The sequence below is a fragment of the Arabidopsis thaliana genome (assembly GCF_000001735.4).
Source record: "Arabidopsis thaliana chromosome 1 sequence".
NCBI classification, from domain to species: domain Eukaryota; kingdom Viridiplantae; phylum Streptophyta; class Magnoliopsida; order Brassicales; family Brassicaceae; genus Arabidopsis; species Arabidopsis thaliana.
The window spans coordinates 24545403-24569617 of record NC_003070.9 but is presented as its reverse complement, the minus strand read 5'-3'; the positions used below and the strand labels follow the sequence as shown (position 1 = coordinate 24569617).

General features: G+C 32.0%; 5 protein-coding genes, 2 long non-coding RNA genes and 1 other non-coding gene across 14 annotated transcripts; 5 read left to right on the top strand and 3 right to left on the bottom strand.

Moving 5' to 3' along the window:
• Positions 1-651: 651 nt before the first annotated feature.
• Positions 652-7220, top strand: AT1G65985 (transmembrane protein, putative (DUF247)). 2 transcript variants are annotated; one of them, NM_001334231.1, is made up of 6 exons: positions 652-861; positions 1123-1326; positions 3235-3820; positions 5020-5123; positions 6457-6674; positions 6757-7220. In NM_001334231.1, exons 2-6 carry the CDS (start codon positions 1148-1150, stop codon positions 7038-7040), a joined length of 1371 nt encoding a protein of 456 aa, NP_001322075.1. In that variant the 5' UTR covers positions 652-861; positions 1123-1147; the 3' UTR covers positions 7041-7220. The 2 variants fall into 2 exon arrangements, with proteins under 2 accessions (NP_001322075.1, NP_683470.1); NM_148629.3 differs by lacking the exon at positions 652-861 and having other exon boundaries at positions 999-1326; positions 6757-7190.
• A 1417-nt stretch (positions 7221-8637) lies between these two features.
• Positions 8638-10365, top strand: TPX1 (thioredoxin-dependent peroxidase 1). 2 transcript variants are annotated; one of them, NM_001334230.1, is made up of 4 exons: positions 8682-9019; positions 9228-9307; positions 9503-9916; positions 9969-10312. In NM_001334230.1, exons 1-3 carry the CDS (start codon positions 8865-8867, stop codon positions 9529-9531), a joined length of 264 nt encoding a protein of 87 aa, NP_001319329.1. In that variant the 5' UTR covers positions 8682-8864; the 3' UTR covers positions 9532-9916; positions 9969-10312. The 2 variants fall into 2 exon arrangements, with proteins under 2 accessions (NP_176773.1, NP_001319329.1); NM_105270.3 differs by having other exon boundaries at positions 8638-9019; positions 9841-10365.
• Positions 10366-11295: 930 nt separating this feature from the next.
• On the top strand, positions 11296-12246 carry TPX2 (thioredoxin-dependent peroxidase 2). The gene is made up of 3 exons (NM_105269.4): positions 11296-11543; positions 11661-11740; positions 11838-12246. The coding sequence occupies exons 1-3, from the start codon at positions 11389-11391 to the stop codon at positions 12089-12091; spliced, it is 489 nt and encodes a 162-aa protein (NP_176772.1). The 5' UTR covers positions 11296-11388; the 3' UTR covers positions 12092-12246.
• On the bottom strand, positions 11306-11506 carry AT1G08803. Its single transcript, NR_139501.1, has one exon. It is a non-coding gene; the product is annotated as an other RNA (long non-coding RNA).
• On the bottom strand, positions 11888-17811 carry GAD2 (glutamate decarboxylase 2; the record flags this gene model as incomplete). 4 transcript variants are annotated; one of them, NM_001124084.1, is made up of 6 exons in its annotated part: positions 17442-17615; positions 17148-17352; positions 13649-13849; positions 13103-13571; positions 12959-13011; positions 11888-12838 (listed from the first exon to the last, which is right to left on the bottom strand). In NM_001124084.1, the coding sequence occupies exons 1-6, from the start codon at positions 17522-17524 to the stop codon at positions 12365-12367; spliced, it is 1485 nt and encodes a 494-aa protein (NP_001117556.1). In that variant the 5' UTR covers positions 17525-17615. The 4 variants fall into 4 exon arrangements, with proteins under 4 accessions (NP_001117556.1, NP_001319328.1, NP_001320515.1 ...); NM_001334228.1 differs by having other exon boundaries at positions 12187-12838; positions 13649-15410; positions 17442-17811; NM_001334229.1 differs by having other exon boundaries at positions 12365-12838; positions 13649-17352; positions 17442-17811.
• On the top strand, positions 13760-14083 carry AT1G08797. The gene has a single exon (NR_139500.1). It is a non-coding gene; the product is annotated as an other RNA (long non-coding RNA).
• MIR5014a lies at positions 15569-15709 on the bottom strand. The gene has a single exon (NR_139499.1). It is a non-coding gene; the product is annotated as a microRNA ath-MIR5014a precursor (primary transcript).
• Positions 17812-18473: 662 nt separating the features above from the next.
• On the top strand, positions 18474-22936 carry AT1G65950 (Protein kinase superfamily protein). 2 transcript variants are annotated; one of them, NM_105267.2, is made up of 16 exons: positions 18474-18693; positions 18778-18861; positions 19092-19232; positions 19309-19379; positions 19468-19561; positions 19657-19734; positions 20242-20308; positions 20512-20597; positions 20691-20741; positions 21316-21363; positions 21517-21637; positions 21734-21914; positions 22072-22209; positions 22294-22406; positions 22489-22560; positions 22643-22914. In NM_105267.2, exons 1-16 carry the CDS (start codon positions 18499-18501, stop codon positions 22756-22758), a joined length of 1656 nt encoding a protein of 551 aa, NP_176770.2. In that variant the 5' UTR covers positions 18474-18498; the 3' UTR covers positions 22759-22914. The 2 variants fall into 2 exon arrangements, with proteins under 2 accessions (NP_176770.2, NP_001322260.1); NM_001334227.1 differs by having other exon boundaries at positions 22072-22406; positions 22643-22936.
• The last annotated feature ends 1279 nt before the right edge of the window (positions 22937-24215 follow it).

Genomic DNA, 24215 nt, shown 5'->3' with positions numbered 1-24215 from the left:
ATTACCGAGTAAAAAACTAAAAATAATATTTCTGCAGTTTATTCTTTCTTTTTTTTGCCAAAACTGTATTTATCATAAAATTAAGTCGAGGTTTACCAAGCTAATCTAGGCTTGTATTATCATGGCGAAATATGGCAACAATGACTTATTCTATTTTCATAAAGTAACAATTAGGATGAGTTGTACTATTTTCATGTTTTAATAAAAAAAACCAGAAAAACTTTTATAAATTAATAAAATCTGGATTTATATATTTTATTAATTTGTAGAAAAATTTGTCTAATTTCTTAGTTTAAAATAAAATTTCTAATTAAAATAAGTTTTTTTTTGTTGTAAATATTAATTTTCTACAATTAAGTACAAGTGAGAAAGCAAGTATCGTGTGTAGAAGACAACACCAACAAATTTTAATGAAGTAAAAATATTATAGACGAATTCTAACAAAAATTATTGCGAGTTCTAGATGTTTTACTGTATTAATACTTGGAGATCATTGTTATTAACAGAGTGGGACCATTAAAAATTTGAGGCCCATACGAATTATTAAGTATTCCGTATTATATATTTTTATAACTACAAGTTGTACTATTTTTATATTTTTATTCATTGACTTATAGGTTCGCTCTCTGTCAAAAATTTTTATCAATACTAAAAGACACATCTTCCTGCTTTTAAAGAAATCTCTCTTTTTATAACTACAAGTTGTACCATGTTATTCATTGACTTATATATGATCATCTACTTCGAACAAATTTTCATAATACTGAAATACCCCCTCTCTGTCAAATTTTCTAAACAAGAAAAATCGTTAAAGGGTTTAAAAGAGACGGATCTTCTTCCCATAGCTCATCCATATTACCAGTAAGCTTTCTTCCTTATAGTTATGTCTTTAATTGATATATATATATATATATATATATATATATATATATATATATTTATATATATATATATATATATATATATTTATATATATATATATATTTATCTATAAGCATGCATGATGTGAACAAAGATAATAATTGAAACCAATTTTCAAATAGAACCCATCTCGGTTTAGAAATAGATCTAAGAATATATTATACTCGAGTCTTCAACTTTTTATTTGTTTGTGCAAAACAGAAAAAAGTCCTTGGACTAATCCAAGATGGAAGTTCATATAGATTTGGATGAAAAAGTTCAGGAACCCTGCATTTATAGAGTACCAAATCGGATGCGAGTAGTGAAACCTGAAGCCTATACACCCAAGGTGGTCGTCATTGGCCCACTTCATCGTTCTCTCAAATCAACTGCTAAGGACGGCGCTGAAACAAGTAGCAATCCATGGTACGTCAAACACATTACACACACAGACGAATATATATGACGATAAATATATGTACAATATCGTCAATATTTTCTTGATTTCCTTTTTTTTTTGGGCAAATGCTTATATTTTCTTGATAATATATTAAAATAATATTAAAATGTAAAAGAACTCAAAAATTTATCAACAAATACAGCTATCATCTCAATTACGATTTGACCTAATATTTGAATTTGATCCGATCCAATTCAAAAACAGGTTAGTAAAAAAAAAAAAAACAGGTTAGGACTCAGATTTTCGGGAATCTAGATCCGGATAAGTTGGATCCATTTTGATATATATATTTTTTTTAATATATGTATTAGATATATCTAAATATTATATGTCGAAAAAAAAAATCTGTATATTATATAATAAACTGATGAGTACCTGAAAATATCACAAAAAATAAACTTCATTTTAAAAACTTGGAGTATCTTTAATAATGTTCATGAAAAATATGTTAGAAAATGTTCTCAAATGTTTATGAAATCAATCAGATTATATTCTATTTAATACTTTGTTTCGCTATTTTCTTCGGATTCAGATCAAATTCGGGGAATTAGCATATTCAGATCTGAGAAGCTGTTTCTGAGATCTGGAAAATCCAGATCTATTAAATTATAAAGCATACATACTTCCTAGAATTTTGCTCAAAAAAAAAAAAAAGGACTTCCTCGAATTATATATTTTGGTTATTTCTGTTTCTGTTTTTGTTTTCCTAAGGAATATTCCAAAGGATATCACATATTTTTCTTTACAACAAATACCATAAAATTCGTAACAAAGTAAATACCATAATATTTTATAAACTGTTAGAAAATATTTTTGTGTCATTTATATATAGGAAATCTTCTAAATTTCTTAGAAAAAACTTTGTCACTAAATATTATGGTATTCATAATACTTCTTTTCGCATTTTTTGGATATTCTTTTTTAAAAATGTTAATTATTGAAGTCTTTCTTTTTTAAAACAAAGTTTAGAAGAAGTTTAGCTTCAGAATCCGCCAATATTTTTTTCAGAAGTTTTCAAACGGAAGTTAATGGAGACAAGTGTTGAATATTTGAAACTACAATATGCATGTCTTTCGTTTTATCCTTAATTACTACAATCATGTTGAGATGGCCTAATAACCTGAACGCGAATCACACCTACTCTTAGAAACCTCATTTCAATTTAAATGGATGGAATATACATATAACAAATCGTTACCGGTGTCTGTTGATTCCATTCATTCTAAATTACGTTAGTAATAAAATGATTCTCATGCATACTTCAAATCTCCTTCACAATTCGTTTCAAATTAAATGTTTTTTCTTTCTTTTGCTTGACAAAAAAAACTATTTGATTTGAAACCGGTTAAGCAGAATTCGGAATAAAGGAGATTTGAAGTATGCACGAAGCTTTCAAGTTTGGTTTGAATTAAGGCAACAAGGATAAACTCTTAACTCAGTTTTCTCAATTATGCTTTAAAACATTATGCACTAAGTTTCCTTTTAACCGGGAAATAACCTTTTATCAGTTGAAATTGTGTCATAATTTAAACCACCAGAAAAATTAGTGAGTAGCCGACTCAACGGATATACTCAGTTACTCACTCGGAGGGTAGAAACCCAGATCACCCTTTGGTTATAAAACTAAAATAAATAAATATGAACATAAAACCCTATCGACAACCCATTGATAAAAATAATTTGATCAAAAAATAAATAAAGCAAATTCAAATATTGAAAACTATATCAAATTATCGGTCATATTATTCATTGTTAATTATTTTTTAGATAAAAACACCAAGTTTCACAACTTGTTCCTAATTTTGGTTTAGTGGCGTACTGGAATATGATCATTTATATAATTAAAGTTTAATATGTCGATTTATTTTTACCAGGCATCTTAAAAAAGATTATATCAAGATGGAAGTCACAAAGAAGACGTACTTCGAATCTTTCACCAAAAGAGTCGGGGAAGATACTATTGAGGAAATGAGGAAAACCATACAAACCGAAGAAAAAAATATTCGGAATTGCTATGAAGAATCAACTGAATGGATACCATCTGAATTATTCGTAGACCTTATCCTTCAGGATTCGATTTTCATTATGGAGTTAATTATCAGACTTTCTGGATTTGATCGAATACATTCAGATGACAGAAATTTAGACTTTGCAATCGTTATGAATGATTTACTCTTGCTCGAGAATCAGCTTCCCTATTTCATTTTGGATAGCTTGTTCAGTTTCAGTATGACGAAGTATTTGGATTCACACACCCTTGACAGTTTCATCTTGCGCTGTTTTGGCCTAAAGATCGAAGAGAAGAAAAACTTCATGCATTTGACAGACATGTACCGGTGTGTTTATAAAGAATCGCTTGACTACATTCCTCCACGAGAGTACTCACTGAATCGCGTTAAATGGTCTATCACAGAGTTGCGGAACGCTGAAAACCTATCAAATGCAGGAGTTAATTTCAAGGTAAATGATCTTCGATTACGGCTATATCTTCGTTTCTGATAAGCCTTTGGTTCGTTTTTGCTTGGAGTTAAAAATCCTTGCTATTTGAGCTTTTCACTGTCATACACATATTTATTTAGTTTAGAAATATCCTAGGTTTATTTAACAAAACAAAAAAAAGCCTAGGTCTAACAAAACGACTTTGCCCTGATTGTTTCCTCATTTGGCATTTTCATCCAATGATCCACCTAAATTATCCATTTGGATGATCTATTTGAATGATGTTTGTTTAATCTTTTGGTAGTTCATCTAAATAATGCATTTAAATAGATTTTTGTTTGCTTGATCATTTTATATTTCATCTATATACTTATCTAAATAAAAATGGCTAAAATATTCATGCTTTCATTTTAACAATTATCCAACATCATTACCAAATATCAATACCAAACATATCATATTTTGCTGTTTTGGCAAGAAAAAATAATTTTGGCGGGAAAAAAGGTTTTGCAGTTTTGGTGGGGAAAAAAATAATTTTTTGGTTTTGGCGGGAAATATAATTTTATGGATTTTGCCGGAAAATATGTTTTTGCGGTGTTGACGAAAAAACAATTTAGTGGCTTTGGCGAAAAATATGATTGTGCGATTTTGGCGTGAAACCATGATTTAGAGAAAAATTGATTTTACGGTTTGACGGAAAAAATAATTTTATGGTTTTGGCAGAAAAAATGATTTTACAGTTTTGGCGGGAAAAATGATTTTTCTTTTTTGGCGGGGAAAAATAATTTTATGATTTTGACAGAAATTAATAAACAGTGATTTCACGATTTTAGAGTCTTTTTGGATGCAAATATGTGATTTGAAAATATTAAATAAGAAATCTATAGAAAATTGATATTATTTAATATATGAGTGTAAAAAAGGGTATATTTATCATTTATTATTTTTGAATGAATTATCTCCATCCAAATGGTCCAAATAAGTTCATCCAAATGAGTTTGATATTCAGATAATTCATCCAACTAATTCATTCAAATGCTCTGTTAAATTATAAAAAAACAAACATCATTTTTCATCTCCATCTATATGAATTTTATGTGTCTAATTGTTTATTTTATCTTTGGATTATAGATTGTTATTAAACTAGCTTTGAAATATGTATATATATTTTTGGTATGAAGCTTTGAAATAGTTTTGACAAGAACGTTTCTTCTTTTCAGTCATACGATTATTTAGATCTCTCAAAACAAGACGAGAAACTTGACATAAAGATTACGCGAGACAAGTCTGACTCTGAACTTACGAAATTACCAACAAATAAAAGGTAAATAGCATCATTTAAAAAAGTGTGACAATAGAAATTAGATTTGGATAGATCATAGTTTTTTAGATTTTACACACGTATAAAGGTAGTTTGTATATAATTTTTACAAAATTACACACATTTGAATAAATTTCATATTTTAAGGGTATTTTTGATTAAAAAAAGTTATAGAGAAAATACATTTTTGAAATTTTATCGCAATCTTAGTATTAGAATTCCTAATGGTTGAAAAAAGTTGTGGGTTGTCATGTAAACACTAAAATTTTAAAATATAAGATCAGTATTCATGTGGAATTCTAAATTAATACTTCAATTAAAAATACTATATGGCTTCGAATGGTGACGAAACCACACAGTACGATGCAGTTTCAATAGAACAAAAAATATTTACATTATATAAATGTATATATTTTGTTACTATTTAACTCGCTCCATACCTTATCCGCACTTGAATCGTACATCTCCACTCGAAACATATATACATTGGGACTTAGGAAAAAGATTTTAAAAACCTTTAAAGTGAAAACAGATATCAACCGAAAAGTCATAATAAGTTGAGACAACTCTAAAAGAAATTTGTTTCCTAATAATATATGAAGATATATTTTACAAACAATATGATTAAACAACATAACCCTCATAAACATTTATTAAGATTCATATTATAAAATAATATATTATGGTGAACCATGCGATCATTAGTAAAAAAATTATTAAACGAAAGTTTATAATGAGTATACAAAAAATTTCAGTTTCTTAAAAAAATTATAAATATATTCAACAAAATATTATGAAAAAGATGCAACATTTTCTATTTTGTTATGTTAAAGAGAGATAATCCTCGGATGAAAAAGAATCATAATTAACCTAAACTAACTGTTATTTAGGAAATTCAAGATAATGATATAGATAGCAAAGTATATACATGAATACTACAGAGCTAAAGAATGCAGACAGATATTTTGAGTTTACAAAACTAATACTACAAATAATATATATTTGAATAAATGATCAATATAGTTATATATATACTATGTAATATGACCAAAAAAAGAATATACTAAATAAAAAAGATGCGATCAAATATTTTGGATGTATGAAACGTAGAGCTAATTTTGTTATTTGATTTATGTTATGTAACTAGGAACATATGTATTTATACTTATCCTCCATATGTTGGCAATGAAACAGATTTTTACACTTTTACATAAATAAGAGAAACTGGGCCAAAAGACAAAACATATATAAATGATTAAACTTTTTGCATCCCTATTTTCATAGTCACATGTATATATATAAGATGGAAACGTATTTGTTGTGCCTCCTCCTACAGAGAGAGGGTTGAAGGTGTTTCATTGCATGTGGAGTTAAAGAAAGGTTGCTTATCGATGCCGAGTTTCTGGGCTAATGATAGGACAGATATGATTCTAAGAAATGTAATTGCATTTGAGCAGTGCCAGCATGGCATAATACCCTTTACCTCGCACTACATACAATTCTTAAATGCCCTGATAGTTTCCGACAGAGACGTCGAGCTACTCAGCGAAAAAGGTACAAACATCACTAAATCAATACATTTAACTATTAATTAACATATATGAATGAAAAATATGCATGTGTTGCTGGAACATAGGGGTGGTAATGAACAATATGGGTCGGCCAAGCTTGGTGGTGGACATGGTGAACAAGTTAAAGGTTGGTGTGTACGAAGGATACACCTCCCAATACTATGACATAGCCATAGATCTCAAAGCTCACTATAAATCTCGAAGAAAGAGGTGTTGGGCCACCCTCAGAAAAGTTTACTTCAGCGACTTGTGGACCGGCACAGCTACTTTAGCCGCCGTGCTTCTCTTGCTTTTGACTCTGGTTGGGACGGTGGCTTCTGTCATCCAAGCTTACGAAAGCTTCAAGTAACTATATATGCTTTTATAATTCATACAAAAACAAAAAAAAAAAACTATATATGCTTTTATATCGTCCAAAAACTTATTTCCAAGTTTTCCTCATGGATTATTTATGTACTTTGGTGATTGATTCTTGATTTCTCTAAAGATTGTCTTTTAACACGGAACAAGTCTACGAAATTTCTACATTAACTTTTCCTCTTGGCCAAACGTCTATGGATTATTCCCATGCGACGAACCAAAGACTTGATACCCAAAACCAGAAAGATATTACTGTATGTATATATAAATGTTCGCACCAACTTAGAAGGGCAAAAACTAAGTACGCATTCCAATAGACACAACATTAATGGTTACGTAGTGGATGCTAATTAAGAGTGTTCAGTACTGTCTGTCGATTGACAATCACAAACGTTCGGAGGGCAATCATTGACGTTCTGAACCGTCAATTTGCGTTTGGACAGAACCTATGGTACAAAACAGGCCACAGTGCGAGTTTGTTTCCACAATAAAATGATGCTGGGATTATGGAGAACAAATCCCAGATTTATTATTGTGAAATAAGAGATTTTGTTGTCTCCCGTGTAAGAATTAAACAAGATAATATTTTGTGCATCTTGCCCCATATACTATATATTTATCGAAAAGGAGGTACCATCATAATTTTACTAGCTGAACCATTTTGGATAGTCTTTAGCTGGAGAGACAGATTTTGCAATTACTTCCATAGTTATAAACATAAAAAAGCAACCCATAAAAAAAATTTATAAAAAAAAATCATATAAATTTTTTTGAGTGTATGTCAAGTAACATTTTGTGCTTGTAATATATTTTTTCAAATTTGAAAATTTTGGATCCTCACTTTTGGATCTCACCATTGGATAGCTCAAAATAAAAAAAAAGTTCAAAATGTCTAAATTTTTGCTTTTCTATTATACAAATTGTAAATCTTGGTTGGATCCCAATTTTTGAATCCAACCATTGAAGTTGCTCTAACAATATAACTTTCAAAAGAGTCCAAAGAAGGTCCAAGAATAAAAAAACAATAGGAATAAGCTAAGGACACGTGTTTGCTTCCACAACCTTTAACACATACCAGAGATTCTAAATCTGGTTAATCGGAAACTTCGCCAAATCCAGCAATGAATCCTTTTTTTTTCCACCAATAATGACAATTATGAATTTTGTTTTAGTGATTCCAAAAGAAAATCACGAGAAGATTGAGATATGAATTACGACTAAGATTTTTATATAATTTGAAAACCATAGTAAATCAACGATAAAAAGAATGACTATTAAAACAATAGTTTTAAAGTGGTATACGCGGTTGTCGAGACCCCGACTAAGTTCTAGATACTCAAGCGATGGATAAACGACCATCTAAAAATGCATAAGTTTTGTTTTAATGTATTCTTTTTGTTAATTTCTAACTAAATTTTAGCACATAGTTATAAGCCTTTTATATATTTTTTAATAAAACTAAATAAATGTTTTGTCCAAATTTTGCTTAAATTAATAATTCCATTTTCTACTAGACATTTTTATATAATTTGTATGTAATATCATATATTTGTAATATTATGTAACACAGACCTTACCTACCACCTAACACCAAATTGTTGTATTTTTAGAAAGCCAATATACATCTAATAGATCATTATCTTAGAAATATCCTTTTATCTCATTCTGGAAACTTCTTACCATAACAGAAAATAAACAAATCTCATTCCGGAAAACGCTCATAAATTGTCCGAAAGCCCTAAAAATCTGAGTCTCGCATTAAGTCCAAACACTTTCATTTGTCTCCTTTCGTCAACTCCACAGAGATCTCCTCATGGCTCCAATTGCTGTCGGCGATGTCGTACCAGACGGAACTATCTCCTTCTTCGATGAGAATGATCAACTTCAGACCGCCTCCGTTCACTCTCTCGCCGCCGGTAAAAAAGTCATTCTCTTTGGTGTTCCTGGTGCTTTCACTCCCACTTGCAGGTACAAAGTTTCAACCTTTTTCATCATCTCTCACTTAATTTGCTTTCAAAGTTTTGATCTTTCTTTTTCTTGTTCTCAATACAGATTAGGTTTTGTTTCTTCAGATTTATCATTCTAATTAGTTGTATAAGATGTGGGATTTGATGGTAAGATGATGGATCTTTAGATTTGATTTGAGAATGGTGTTTTTGTTTTTTTGTGAGGTTAGCATGAAGCATGTTCCTGGGTTCATTGAGAAAGCAGAGGAGCTGAAGTCAAAGGGTGTTGATGAGATCATTTGCTTTAGCGGTGAGTATGAATGATATGCTTTTGATCTCTATAATGAGTTTGAGTATACTTCTGAAACCTCTATGATATGATATGTTCTTACCTATTATTAGATTCGTTTGGTAGTTGGTGTCCCTATTTGTAAATTGTAGAGTATACAATTAGATCAGTTAGTGTATTTGGCTGAGTCTGCTTCTTGTGCAAATGTTTTGGCAGACGTTTATATATGCTGCTTGGTTTTATAGTATTTACGCCGTCATTTGGATCGATTGTTGCAGTGAACTGTTCATCATATGTATATGGTTTGATATCAGGTCTGTTCTTAGGTATAACCTGTACTATTTCTGACCTTTGTGTTTGTGTCTACTTCTGAAATCTGATCTCTTGCTAGTCAAACATGTGAAAGCTAGGCTAATGGTAGTTGGTATTCATAATAGTAAATTGTAGAAGAGATTCAGAGTATTGGTTAATGTATTTGGTTGAGTTTGCTTGATGGTAGACTGATTCAAATGGTTTATGGCATTGACGTTATCACTTGGATTGATATGTTGCAGTGAACGATCCGTTTGTGATGAAAGCATGGGGAAAAACATACCCAGAGAACAAACATGTGAAGTTTGTAGCTGATGGGTCTGGAGAATACACACACCTTCTCGGACTTGAGCTTGACCTTAAAGACAAGGGTCTTGGTGTTAGGTCAAGGAGATTTGCTCTGTTACTTGATGATCTCAAAGTGACTGTAGCCAATGTCGAATCTGGTGGCGAATTCACAGTTTCCAGCGCCGATGATATCCTCAAGGCTCTCTAAGAAATGTACCACTTGTGTTGTCTATGTAAACCGCTGTATGTGTAGTAGAGGATTCTATAGCTTGTTCTCAGACATTAACCAAGGTTGTAATAAAGCGGTTTCATTGTGACTTGTTTGGCATAACAAAGTATTTGGTTTTGTTGTTTTTCTGTGCGTTGATTAATGAAAGATGTGACTCATTGACGTGAACATTTATGCCAAATTTTGCCATTGTTGTTCTTGACTATGGTAGACACATACCAAAAAGTTAGGTTACCTGAGTTTCTGGTAAGTATAGTTGCTATATTGCATTTATAATGTACATAGGCTTCTCACACATTATCAAACTTTGGTAAGTTTGTCTCTATTTTTTTTACCGCTCTATCTTTTAGCCTTGCTCATCGGATATATATGTCCGATGACGCTTATCTTGATTGTGTAAGCGTATGACCCTTTTTTTGTTTTGTGCGGTATCTAATGCTTATCTTGATTGTGTAAGCGTATGACCTTCTATTTGTTTTGTGCGGTATTCAATTCAACATGTTGAATTTGAAAATAATAGTAAGAGAAGTACAAATTGCAAATTATACTAAATTGTTATAAGATTGCAATTCAATTTTAGCATTTAGAGTGCTTATTGAAATTAGAAAAGTATAGGATCCGCGTGTTTATCATATGGGCGGGCTAGGATCAAATAGGTCGAATCACGAAATCAAATAATAACTAATCAGGTCTTAACAATGTTTTTACGATAGATTTAGTCTTAACCATTCATTTTGTTTGGTATGTAATTAAAAGCTAATCAAGGGCATATTCTCTCTCTATTCGATTGTATTCTCTAGAGAAACGATTTTCATATATTTCCTAATCAAAATAGCATATTTGAATTATTAATTTGTTTCCCTCAATAAGGTTACGAATATGATGCATTAATTTTGGATTTAAAAAATCTTGCTTGCTCACGAAGAAATCAGACTCAATTTTTATCGTCATACAATGTTTTCCAAAATATGTGTACATGTTCTTGCAGATGAGTCTATTAGTGAGGGTTACTTAAACAAAATGTTGTATTTTTGGAAAAAAAAGTTTATTTTTAGATATTGGTTCTAGATTTTACATCCAATTTTTGTTTTAATCATAATTTTAGAAATTCTATTATATTTTTTATGGTCAAACTAAAATTAGAAATCTATTAATGATTTACATCATTCCGTAAAGCACTATAAATTGTCCTAAGGCCTAAATACATTTTCGCACTCAAGTCAAACAAAACTCTTCTATTTTCCTCTGTCTTCAAAACCACAGAGATCTCTTCATGGCTCCAATTACTGTCGGCGATGTTGTACCAGACGGAACTATCTCTTTCTTCGATGAAAATGATCAGCTTCAGACCGTCTCCGTTCACTCTATCGCCGCCGGTAAAAAAGTCATTCTCTTTGGTGTTCCTGGTGCTTTCACTCCCACATGCAGGTACAAACTACAAAGTCTCAAACGTTTTTAGATTTATCCTTTGCATTAGTTTTATAAGATGTGGGTTTTGTTGTTAGATTTGATTTGAGAATTTTGTGTTGGTTTTTGTGAGGTTAGTATGAGCCATGTGCCTGGATTCATTGGGAAAGCAGAGGAGCTGAAGTCAAAGGGTATTGATGAGATCATTTGCTTTAGTGGTAAGTATGAATTGATATGTTTTTGATCTCTCCTCTGTTTTGGCCTCTATGAGTTTTTGTATACTTAGGCCATGAATGTTTGCATCTTTTGTTGCAGTGAATGATCCATTTGTGATGAAGGCATGGGGAAAAACATATCCAGAGAACAAGCATGTGAAGTTTGTAGCAGATGGGTCTGGAGAATACACGCATCTTCTTGGACTTGAGCTTGACCTTAAGGACAAGGGTCTTGGTATTAGGTCAAGGAGATTCGCTTTGTTGCTTGATAACCTTAAGGTGACTGTAGCCAATGTTGAATCTGGTGGCGAGTTCACGGTTTCCAGCGCAGAGGATATTCTCAAGGCTCTTTAAGAAACTTTATCGTTTCGCTTGTTGTATTGTGAATCTAAACTGCTGTATGTGAAGAAGAGATTTCTATAGCTTGATTTCAATCAACAAGCATGTGTTTGACTTGCTTGGCATAATAAAGTATTTGATAAACGTTCAATAACAATGGCTTAAAATGAGTTTCAAGCGTATATAATCCATAATAACTGGATCAAATAGATATACAAACACATAAACTGATAAACGCAAAGTCCTCGCAAGTACCTCTTCATTTCCACACAAAGGCAACACACTTGCTTAGCACACACCATTCATCTTCTTCCTCTCCTTCACAAACTTCCTCCATCCAACAATAACTTCCATCAGAATCTCCTTCTCCATCTTCTTCTCCTTTACATTTTCCGCGATCCCTTCTATTCCCATCTTCTTAGATATCTTGGAAGGCAAGGTATCTAGCTCATGAAGCACCTTCGAAATATCAGCAACAAGTCTCTCCGCGAGTGTTCTTGAGAAATCTTCCCTGATGACAACACGCAGAACCGTGATGTGCTGTGCATCGGCAGGCATAGTGTAAGCTGGGACGATCCAGCCAAAACGACGTAGCATCTCAGAGATCTCGAACTCGTTGTGGAAACTATGGTCCTTGAGAGAGAAGGCGACGACTGGCACTCCTTGGTCCTTTGAGACTATGTTGAAACGCTCTGTTTTCTCTATACCTTCTTTGAGAACCACCATGTTCTCTATGCAATTCTCCATCACATTTTTGTACCCCTAATCAAATCAAACATTCGATGTAACAAATACCAGAGTCATAAACGTAACAAACGAAAGAAAATTGACATTATAAATTGAAAATGTAACAAAACATATTTTCGGCTTAAATAGACTCACCTCGAATCCAAGACGAATGAGCTGGTAGTATTGAGCAATAATTTGGCTCGATCCTACAACAACCAAAAACGTTCATAACCAATGCTACGTAAAATAACATCATAATTACTTGACCTAGATAAAATATGAAAGTTATAAACATACCCTTGGAGAAATTGAGAGTGAAAGTGGGTTGATCAGCACCAAGATAATTAATATGAAAGATAAGCTCTTCAGGTAAATCCTCTGCTGCCCTCCACACGACCCAACCAATACCAGCATAGACTAGTCCATACTTGTGACCACTCACGTTGATGCTCTTAACCAAAGGAAGCCTAAAGTCCCATTCTAATTCAGGATAGATAAACGGAGCTATGAACCCTCCACTTGCTGCATCCACGTGGATCGGTGTGTTCCAACCAGTCTCCTCGTTTTTCTTGACTAGCAAGTCATTGAGACGTTTCACGTCTTCGAACTCACCGTTGAGTGTGGATCCCAATATGGCTGCGACACAGATTGTGTTCTCGTCTACCATTTCTGCTGCTTTGTCTGGATCCATCACGTAGTAACCTTCACTTAGGTTTACTTCCTTTAGCTCCACCTCGAAGTACCGAGCGAATTTCTCCCAGCAAACCTGAAATTGAGAGCCAAAATTTCTATTTATTATAACGGTCTAACTAGTCAGATTAAGCTGTATATATATATACTTACTTGAACATTGGCTCCGGTGACAATGTTGGGTTTGTCATAGGGTTTACCCTCAGCCTTGCGTTTGTTCTGCCATTTTCTTTTGAAGGCCAATCCGGCTAACATGATGGCTTCTGAAGAACCAACTGTCCCTACTCCCACCGCCGTCTCAGATTCCTCGAGTGGCGCATTGAACAGTCGAGCTATAATGTTTACACATCGGTTCTGTTTTTCCAAACAATTCAAAATTATAATGTTTACACATTTGTTCTGTTCCTAAATATTCAAAATTATGAATCTTCTTTTTAAAAGATTGATATAAGTGTTATGACAAATCAAATTCCATGCTCATTTACTATCACATAACTTATCTGTAGCTTTTACCAAAAGAAAAGACTATTGGTACGAAATTAGTGAATCTACGAATTTCAGTGATCTAATTGATCAAAGTATCTTTAGATTTTTTATCAAACGAAAGGGTAATTTTTATTTATAGTATTGATAATGGGCTATATATATTTTTATGCAAAAAACCAATATGACAAGATAATAATCACAATAAAGTACTATGATATTTTTTACTAGTTATTATCGTATTCACACTATCAAGTATCAAAGGCACACAGTGATGCCATCACATAACCATTTATGAACAAACAAGTACCAACTTCTTAATGGTGAAATTGTTGAAGTTTCACATGATAGAATGTATGTGACAATAGACCGATCGACCACGAGATTTTAATGGTGGGTGGGCTCTCCTAGGTTTTATCACAAGTCACAACTGTTTATATCCTCTATATATGTATAATTCTAATTTATTTTAGGATTAAGTTGTGAATTAGTCACTTTTTGAAACATAATTATAGAACTAGGCAGTATACTATTCATAATTAGATTTTTAGTCACTGCTCTTTGTCCCTACCAAATACAAAATCAATAATACCCCAAATCAACTTTATTAATTACAACTCATGCCACTAATCTACAGGAAGTCATTATTCAGTGAATATGTGATTGTTGACTTTGCAGTCAATCTAAGAAAAATAATCGGCCATGAAAGTTAGAGACTTTCACATTAGTTCTGGTGTATCTTGCCGGAATCAGATCTGTTGAATTTTGAAGTTTTTGTTATCTATGTAGCATAGAGTTGGAATTTTTTTGGAATTTTCTTATATGGAATTTTAGAATTCGGTATTAGAAATGCTGGTGATGTAAAGACATTTTTATTGGTCGGTGTTTTTGACAAAACAGAAAACAAATCGGTGAGGAAAAAAGTTGTCCAAAACTTCAGTTTTAAGGTAGAAATCTGTAGATTATTGATAGATCTTTCACATTTTGGTTAAGTTGAATGAGAAAACGATGAACAAAACTTAAAAATTCAAAAAAGAAGAAGAAGGAAAAAAACTTTACAGAGGAACGGCGACTACTAGGGTTTTGTTTGGGAAGAAGAAGTTGTGTTTAAATTTACGATTATACCCCTGTAATTTAATTAAAACGTAAAAAAATAAACTCCATAGGATCGAACCTGGGTGGAGAGAATGCATTTGCGAGTATTTACCACTACGCCACATGAACTTTCATACAACTATATTCGATTAGACATTTATATCACCTATTATTCTGAATATCTTTTCAAATTTTTATATATTATGAATATTATGAATTAGATATTTATATAATTTATACACATACTTCCAATATATACATGCATCCTAATTTTTTTAGAAAAACTCGTTTCTCCGCTTCCAAATGCTTCCGAATATCCGCTTACGATTCCATGTAGCTTAGGTGAAAATTACAAATTAAAACCGTCAAGCAAATAAATATTTTCAGACATACATATTGTATTTTATGTCTAACTAATGCAACGTACAAAATAAAATCGTCTAACAATAAACACGTACAAACATGTATCGGGTATTCACGATTTGCAAAGTAGTGACTTTTCATAGTTTGATTCGTACACTTAAATTTGTACAACACTTTTAGTGTACAGATGTAAGTGTACGCTGTGTACATTTATTTATTTGTACACTAAAAATGTTGTACAAAACTAAGTGTACGAATCAAATAGTAAAAAATATACAAATATATGTATTATATAAAAAAATTGAGATATGTTGTTAAATAATAAATTGAATTGTATAAATTTGTTATAAATATGAATATTTATTATGCTGTACAAATAAAAGTGTGTACATATAATTAATTGACTATTGATAAAAATGTCTATGTAATATATTTAAAATTATTAGCAAAATGCATATCAAATTATAGAGAAAAATATATAGATTTTTATGTATCTGAATCAATTTAAAAAATAAATTCATATTGATAAGCATTTCAATTATTAGATTTGAGAGGTTATAAAAAATAAAGAAAAAATATATATGTATATTATAAAAAAAAAAAAGAGGGTGCGTGTAGAAAGAAGAGAGTAGAGTGAAAAAAAAATCAAAGGCCCCTATGGTAATTTCCATTTCTCTTTCTATGTCCCACTTTTTTTCTATTACACAGATTTCTATTAGAGTAATAGTGTAATGTACCTAATTCTCCAATTATGAATAGTAAACTCCCTATATTTACAATTAAGTTCTGAAAAGTGACTATTTTGCCAACATACCCTTTATTTTAATGCATGGTTTTCTTTTGTCAAACATTAATTTCATACAACGTTTACCACGCATTCACGGTGTCCATAGTTCACTTTTCAACTTAAATATATAGATAAACTCAATCAAATGGTACCACATAGTGAGAAAAAGTTGAGTGGACCAATCAAAACCAAAATTTGTTTGTGGTGAACTGGTGATGTGGGGAATAAAAGAGAGGTTGCCGACAGAAGTGTAGTTTTTGTCCTTCGGCTAATCAATTATTCTGCTTTACCATCTTTTCCTCACATACTTTGATTCTCAAAGATTTAGATGTTTTCTACTTTAATCATACTACTTGATTGATTCATTTTTGATAAATATAAAACCGGATGAATATACCGACTGGTTTAACGATAACCGAATTTGGTATTCAAAGTTCAAATCAAGTGGGCCACTAGTATTGATGAAAATTTTAACATTAGTCAATACCAATTATTTATGATCAAGAGAACAACTTACAAAACGAGCAAGTCCACTTGTTACTGAAAGCATGGATATGTCGGCCAATAATAGCTAGAAACGTATGGGTCATATTTTCTCAAAAAAAAAACTATAGTACTAAATATAATTATAATTTGTCTCCTTTTATATTCTTTTGGAGAAATAAATGTGGGACTAATACTAAACAATGAATATGATTATATGAGTTTATCAAACATCATTTTTCAACTTCCAAATCCCTCGCTAACTTTGAATGCAAATTCTATACCTTTTCGTTATACATTAGAATGACTCCTATATTCTAATGAAACCATTAAGCAATAGTAACCATTTCAAACCAAATTAGATCTAGCACCATTGACCATTAGTTAATTATACTATGGATATAGTACTTAGGAAATATAAAGATCGAGAGATGGAGAGACCTGGAGCTCAGTTGTGACAGGGTACTCATCCATATCAACGTAGTTCTTATTGATAGAGTCCATGATGAGTTTGTCACACTCTGGTTCCATCCATGTAGTCACAAAAGAAGCTAGGTTAAGCCTTGGGTTACCATCAAGCATCAGCTCATCTTTTATGATCTGATACGCAGCGTCTTTCGGTATCGAATTCTCACCAATCTCATACCTTTTTTCAATCAATTAAATAAAATACATCAACATTAAGAAGCAAAGTATTCAAAATGTTTTCAATAGTCATTTGGTTAATTTACTTACTTGGGAAGTGTAGTGCGAACATAGCGAGATCCGAACATGGTGCAGACAGATTCATCATTCGTTGCGGTTTTTGTCAAAACCATCTTTGTTTCTGTTTAGTGAAAGAGAATCTGAGGAGGAAGAAGAACACAAAGAGACGAATATATGAAGAGACGACGAGGCTGCGTTTATATTGACCCTACATATTTGCTGTCTTTTTCCTTTATATGGAGTATCATTATTATTTTATTTTTTGTGAGTTTTATATTATGTCGACGATATTCGCTCGTAAAATATCACAAGATCGTAAAGATATGTAGAACGATTTGATTTCTTACCTATTGAAAAAAAAAATTGATACCCATGAGATATACACTTTATTAGATTAGAGTAGATTGTGGAAGCTCCTTAGTCCAATGGTTAAATAAAAATTTATTAATATTTCTACATTAAGAGGTTTGAGGTTCCATATATGTTAGTAATTTTTTGTAAAAAATGTTGTATATAACGTAAAGTTGAAATTTAATGAATAATTTTGCCGTATAAAAATACATTATTTGAGTCCAGCAAGCCTAGCGAAAACAGGTGGTAGTGGGTAAAAAAGAAGGTTGTATTCGTTGCAGAGAGATACAGTATGTACACTTAAATTACATATATGCACTAATTTACCTAGGCTTTAAAATTCACAAAGTGGAAAAAAAACTTTAATTTATCAAAATGAGATTCTCTGAAGTTTGTGTGATGTCAAATCGATTAAAAGAGATTCTGTAAAACACTGCGTTTTACTGTGTCTATCCAATTTTTACAGTATTGATACTGAAGGGGGATTTACGTCAGTTAATTTTAAATTGAGAGATTTTTTTGACTAAATTAACCTTTTATATTTGGCTATTTGCCAAGCCCAGCTTACTTAGCCCATTAAAATCACATCGATTAGTCTAACCGGATCCTGGCCCATTAGATTGTCCATCAATCCGATCCGACCCGACTTGCAAGTAAGTTAGAAAATGTGTAGCTTCTCCGTCCTCTTCTTCGTTACTACGAAAAAAATAATACGAAACCCAAAGAATCCACAAAAATGGAGATTCTCCGCAAATTCAAAATTCTCGGGAGATCCAAGTCTCCGATCTTTGCTTTCACAGTCACCGCCGGCCTAGCTCTAACCGCCGTCACTGGCAGCGCCACCGCCGTGTCCATCTTCCGAGACTCACCTTCCAATAAAATAGCGACGGCTGTAGAAGGCGTCGTCCGTTCTTCTCGCGCTATCTACTCCGTTCGTATCTTCCTTATCTCTCTATTGATTTCACCATTTCCTCATTCCAATTCATTCATTGAATCTCTTATTCTCTACTTGTAGATCACTCTCACTGTCGCTGATTACAAGTATACTTTGCGTAGATTACCAGCAGATTCCGATGAGTATCTTCAGAGATTAACAGAGGTGTACAATTACATATCTTACATTCGTGTTTAAGTTTTGGTTTCATGGAATTGTAGTTATCAATGGCATTAGGCCGATTTTCTTGTAGTTTGAATTACATTCTAATCGGCTTATTCGTCATTGGTGAAGGCAAGTTATTAGAGTAGTGATACGATTGCTTGTTTAAAGTTTGCAGTATACTTCACTAGTACTATGTGATATGGTAACATTTGGTCGTTTTGATTGTGTAGGTTCATTCACGGTCTGCTAAACGAATTCTTAAACTGTGTGAAAGTAATAAAGGTTTCTATGTGAAAGCTGGTCAGTTTGTGGCTACGTTGAAGCTCGTTCCGAAAGAGTACTCGTTGGCTCTTTCCTCGTTGCAGGACAAGGTAAGAATACTGTTATAGTTGAGTCTGTAAACATTTTCGGATTGTTTGTTCTATTCCTAATTTGTTTATCTTGTAGGCAGTTCCTTGTAACTTTCAAGAAATAAAGCAAGTTCTGACAAGTAACTTGGGTCAAAATCTCACAGAGATGTAAGTCTTTTAGAGTTAAATGTCAGATTTGTTTTTTGACGTCTGTTTTTGGAAGAGGTTTTGACATTGCTATTAGTTAAAATGTCAGATATTTATCTTTTGATGAGGAACCAATTGCGGCAGCATCTATTGCTCAAGTACATCATGCTGTATTGAAGAACCACCAGGAAGTAGCAGTAAAGGTTAACTCCTCATAACAATAACTGTTTTAATTTCCTATGTTCTTTCTGCAACAACTTCAAGAATCACCAAGTTTTCATTTTTGGTGTTAAAATAGGTGCAATACCCTGGATTGAAGCAGAACATGATGTTAGATACAATGATAATGTCATTCCTTTCAAAATCAGTCGCAAAGGTGCCTGCATTTTCTTGTTGCTTTATATCTGTACCAGAACATGAAGTTAGATTGAAACAAAATATGTTTTCTTACAAGCTGTTCATAAAATATGAAACGAAGAAACAGACGTGTGACATCATATATCTAACTGATCTAGGAATTTGATGGAAATATGATTTTTTGATTAAATATTTGAGGCTTTAAATTTGGAGTTTCGTCTTTTATTAAAAGTACTGGCAGGGAACTGCTGGTGCGGATAATATTTCCAGTGTGCTGCAGTAGTTTATGCTGCCTTGCGAAATGCATTGTTAGATTATGAGGACTTCATTGTTTTACTTCTTTCTAATTTCATTAGTTTTGCCGGTGATTGTGACCTAAGCCTGTGTTGCTGTGGAGTGTTAGTTGAGATCAATGATGCAATTACATGAACTGTTTGTGCATCTCTGATTCATATAGTTATAGGCTGCATATTATATGCAGCCGTCTATTGTTTCTTAGAGTTCTTTTTTCTCTTCCACTTCGCAGATATTTCCAGAATACAGATTTGATTGGCTAGTTTATGAATTCGTAAAGTCAATTTCCCAGGAACTTGGTCAGTAACCTAAAACTTCAGAACCAAGCACTGCATTGTATGCATGTGTTTATGTTTTATTCTTTAAAATGCTGAAAACGTCAAGACCAGTGAACCCTATATGTACACAATACATGTTGTAGTATATTCATTACATTCTTTCTCTAGAGTTATGTATAGTGAATCTGATGATTTCATTTCTTCTTTAATTTTCTTGTCCACAGATTTTCTACAGGAGGCAAAAAATTCAGAGAGAATTGCCAAAAACTTCAAACATAACAAAATGATTACAATTCCTACAGTGTTTTCGGTATGACTTGAGAGTCTTTGATTTTGATTTTACTAGTACATGTTGGATCGGCATTTTGTTTTTCTTAATATTGTCGCCCACATTAATATTCAGGAGTTCACAACCACTCAAGTGCTGACAATGCAGTTTTGCAAGGGTTTCAAGGTAATGATGTTCAACACAGTTAATTAATTATACAGTTTATCTGTTCTCCTAGATCTGAATTATTCGTTATTCAGTTAAAAGAAATAAGTGAAGAATGAAGTCTGAAGCAATCTCAAACAATTTAATTGCTTAGAAACATTTAGAAAGGAGATTGGTATTCAAAGCTTTATAGCTAAAACTCTGAAAAATGGAAAAATCATAAGTTTCTTCATAAAGTTACAGTGTTGGAAAAAGAATGTTGGAATTTGGTTATAACGCCTAGAAAGCACTTGATCAATTCAGATATTAACTTGTCTAGTGAAAACAAATTAGTACCTTATGAAGTTTTATGCAATAAATACTTGATATTCATTATCTGTGATAATTCAAAACGCAATATATCTAGATTTTCCCTTAGCTATAGATTTGAATCTGGGATAAATTTTCCAAACCAGAGACCTCTTTGAGTTTCATTTGTGGTTTACTCTTATATCTTAACGTTATATATTATATATTCTTAGAGATCCTCATGTAGCTTCTCGTGCATACTATAATTCTTGTATGTTCATCTAACTCAAATTTCCCTAGGTTTCAGGTTGACGATGTGGAATCCCTCAAAAGGACTAATGTAAGTCCAGAAAAGGTTGGTAACCACTCCTTGTGCATAAGTTATGAAATACACCTTTGGTCTGTAACGAGCATTTGACCTGTGAAATTTAGGCTTAGCCTTCGAAACGTCAAATATACGCTTTGATTTCTTTGCTGACGCATGAAAGTTTTTCCCAAATTACAATAGGTTGCTAAAGTATTGGTTGAAGTGTTTGCTGAAATGATATTTGTTCACGGGTTCATACATGGCGATCCGCATCCTGGAAATATACTAGTTTCTCCTGAAGGCCAGAATGGCTTCTCTCTAGGTACTTTGTGTTCGTAATTCTATCATGACCTCTCACTGTTTCCAGATTCTAATCATAGAACTTTTATTCTTCTTGAAATTACTTTTGGATGAAAAGTTCTGCTAGACCATGGGAACTGTAAAACATTGGATGAAGCATTTAGGCGGGACTTTTGTCGGTTGTGGGAAGCTTTGATTCTTCTAGACTCGAACAAGATACAAGAATTAGGGAAACAGTTTGGGGTTGGAAAATATGCCAAATTCTTCCCCGTCATTTTCACCGGAAGAACTAGTGAAAGGTATATGTCTCTCCAGCATTGTTTAGACTAGACATTGTTAATCCTGAAATAAAGTATGAAAATAAGACCGTAGAGACAACAATGCACAGTTTGGGTTTCATTTACATTTTTAAATTCAAAAGGACTTATTCTTGTTCCTGCATCTTCTTGGTAATAGCAAATCAGGACTGGGAAAAGGAATGTCTATACAAGAGAGGCAAAAACTGAAACAGGAGCTCAAACTTCTGAGATTGGAAGACGTAACAACTTTCATGGGGTCTCTTCCACCTGACTTTCTAACCGTTCTGCGAACAGAGTACAATCCTCGATCCTCGGTTATTTAGTAATTGATTCTGGAAAGAATATTATTTATGACCTCCTTGTTTTTGATCGATCTCAGTGGACTCATACGGTCAATCACTCTAAAGTTAGGTGCTCCACAACGGGTGAGACTACTCGCTTATGCGAAATATGCGGTATACGGGCTTGGCTACAAACCAACTTCTGAACCAGGTAACTTTGTTTGAGAAGTTTCAAAATATCTATACAATTTTATCAAGAATGAAGCTATAGATTTTGGTTCTGCTGTTTCCAGATTTTGTTGAGAAGTCGGTAATCTCCAGATCTGTAATGTTAATGAGTTACCTTCGGTTACGTCTTATTCTAGGTAAGAAACTACTATCCAAATGATAAAATTATACTCAAAAGTCTTGTGTGTAAACTTCAAACTCTTTTTTTGTTTGGTTCAGAATTGATGGAACTCTTTCAAGGAATGAAGAAGCTAAAACATACCATATACGGTTTCTATGGGCAACTCGTTGGCGGTATCACAAATAGTGTAAAGCGAATTACATGCAGCGTATGAAAATATGATTATGATGTAGGAATTGGTTCAAAAGTGTCTTTGATATATTTTTTGTATCGAAACGGAATAACGGATATATGTAAATTTGAGGTGAAACCAATGACTCTCTCGGTACAACGAACTTTAATCAAAGAAAAACAAAGAACCGACTTGACCACAACGGTATTTTTGGTTTAAACTGAAAATTGAAGACAGAACAGAATAACTCTAGTTGCATTGGAAGGTTTTTTCAGAAGGTAATAAATATCAATATTAAAATTTATTTTTGACATTTATGAAATTGCAGAACTTTAAATTTTATTTTATTTTATTCAAAGATTCTTTTCCATATAGACTTTTTTTTATTTTGTTGACTAACTAATGAAATCTTTTTCTTTTTGCAAAAGATTTAAATTGGACAAGAATTCATTTTGATTGAATTGAATCTATGTAAGATTACGTTTCTATATTTATGAAATTGTATTTCCTATAAATTACTCTTTTTTCTGTGTATAAATCTTAGTATTTAAAAAACAAATGAAAGTTAAAATCTAAATTTGATAAAATTTTCTCTTTCTACTGGGTTTAGTAATTATTTTGTATTTTATTACTTTTATCGAAAATATTTTTTTCCTTTAGATTAAATTATTTCTGAACCTTTTTATTAAATGGAATTTTTCACATTTTTCTTGACTACCGAATTCATGTAATCTGTTTTCTTACAAGAAAGTTGAAGTTGATATATATCAAATTTAGTTTTGTTAAAACTATATATTATTATTTATTGTTTAGTACATTTTGGTTTAAGCTAAAAAATCTTTTATTGTTTCTTAGTAAAAATATTCTGAATTTGCTTTTAAAAATGTTTCCCAAATTATTTTGTTCCAATTTTGTTAAATTGGATTTACTTGAGAATTATTTTCTGTATTTACTTCCAAAAAGAGAGTTATGTTATTTGTTGACTAATCTCATTTCATTTTGTATATAATCTCAACACGTTAGATGCAATATTTTTCAAAACCCAACTAACTAAGATCCATGAGTAAAGCGATATTTTCTCCTTCTCGTTTCTTCTTTTTATCGAATCCACCATTAATTGAGAGGAAAAACGTACATATATTAATATATATATATATGATAGTTATATATGTTCATATATAATACAATCATAAAGGTACATATATATGATTTATTTTCTAGATGCATATTTTTATTCACCACATGCTATACTTGGATTTAGGGATTTGTAAGAAGAGCCAAAGGATCACATGTAACTTTCAGATTTTGAGCTTATGACTCTAAGGTAAGTACTTCTCACTTTAATTTGCTATTTTATTGATGCTTGATTAAAGTTTAAATACCTTTGTAACTTATGCTTTCTTTTTTTATAATATGATTTCGGTAGGTTTTGAAATTTAAAAGCATGATTTAACATGTTTTAGTTTTTTGATTTATCTCTCTATGAGATTTTAAATCAT

Bases quoted from the DNA above. Each gene is read 5' to 3' on its own strand.
- AT1G65985 (NM_001334231.1), top strand. From the start codon at position 1,148: ATGGAAGTTCATATAGATTTGGATGAAAAAGTTCAGGAACCCTGCATT. The intron at 5,124-6,456 runs GTAAATAGCATC...CTCCTCCTACAG, and splicing joins AAATTACCAACAAATAAAAG to AGAGAGGGTTGAAGGTGTTT. The intron at 6,675-6,756 runs GTACAAACATCA...GCTGGAACATAG, and splicing joins CGAGCTACTCAGCGAAAAAG to GGGTGGTAATGAACAATATG.
- TPX1 (NM_105270.3), top strand. From the start codon at position 8,865: ATGGCTCCAATTGCTGTCGGCGATGTCGTACCAGACGGAACTATCTCC. The intron at 9,020-9,227 runs GTACAAAGTTTC...TTGTGAGGTTAG, and splicing joins GCTTTCACTCCCACTTGCAG to CATGAAGCATGTTCCTGGGT. The intron at 9,308-9,840 runs GTGAGTATGAAT...GATATGTTGCAG, and splicing joins TGAGATCATTTGCTTTAGCG to TGAACGATCCGTTTGTGATG.
- TPX2 (NM_105269.4), top strand. From the start codon at position 11,389: ATGGCTCCAATTACTGTCGGCGATGTTGTACCAGACGGAACTATCTCT. The intron at 11,544-11,660 runs GTACAAACTACA...TTGTGAGGTTAG, and splicing joins GCTTTCACTCCCACATGCAG to TATGAGCCATGTGCCTGGAT. The intron at 11,741-11,837 runs GTAAGTATGAAT...CTTTTGTTGCAG, and splicing joins TGAGATCATTTGCTTTAGTG to TGAATGATCCATTTGTGATG.
- AT1G65950 (NM_105267.2), top strand. From the start codon at position 18,499: ATGGAGATTCTCCGCAAATTCAAAATTCTCGGGAGATCCAAGTCTCCG. The intron at 18,694-18,777 runs GTTCGTATCTTC...CTCTACTTGTAG, and splicing joins CTTCTCGCGCTATCTACTCC to ATCACTCTCACTGTCGCTGA. The intron at 21,364-21,516 runs GTTGGTAACCAC...AAATTACAATAG, and splicing joins CTAATGTAAGTCCAGAAAAG to GTTGCTAAAGTATTGGTTGA.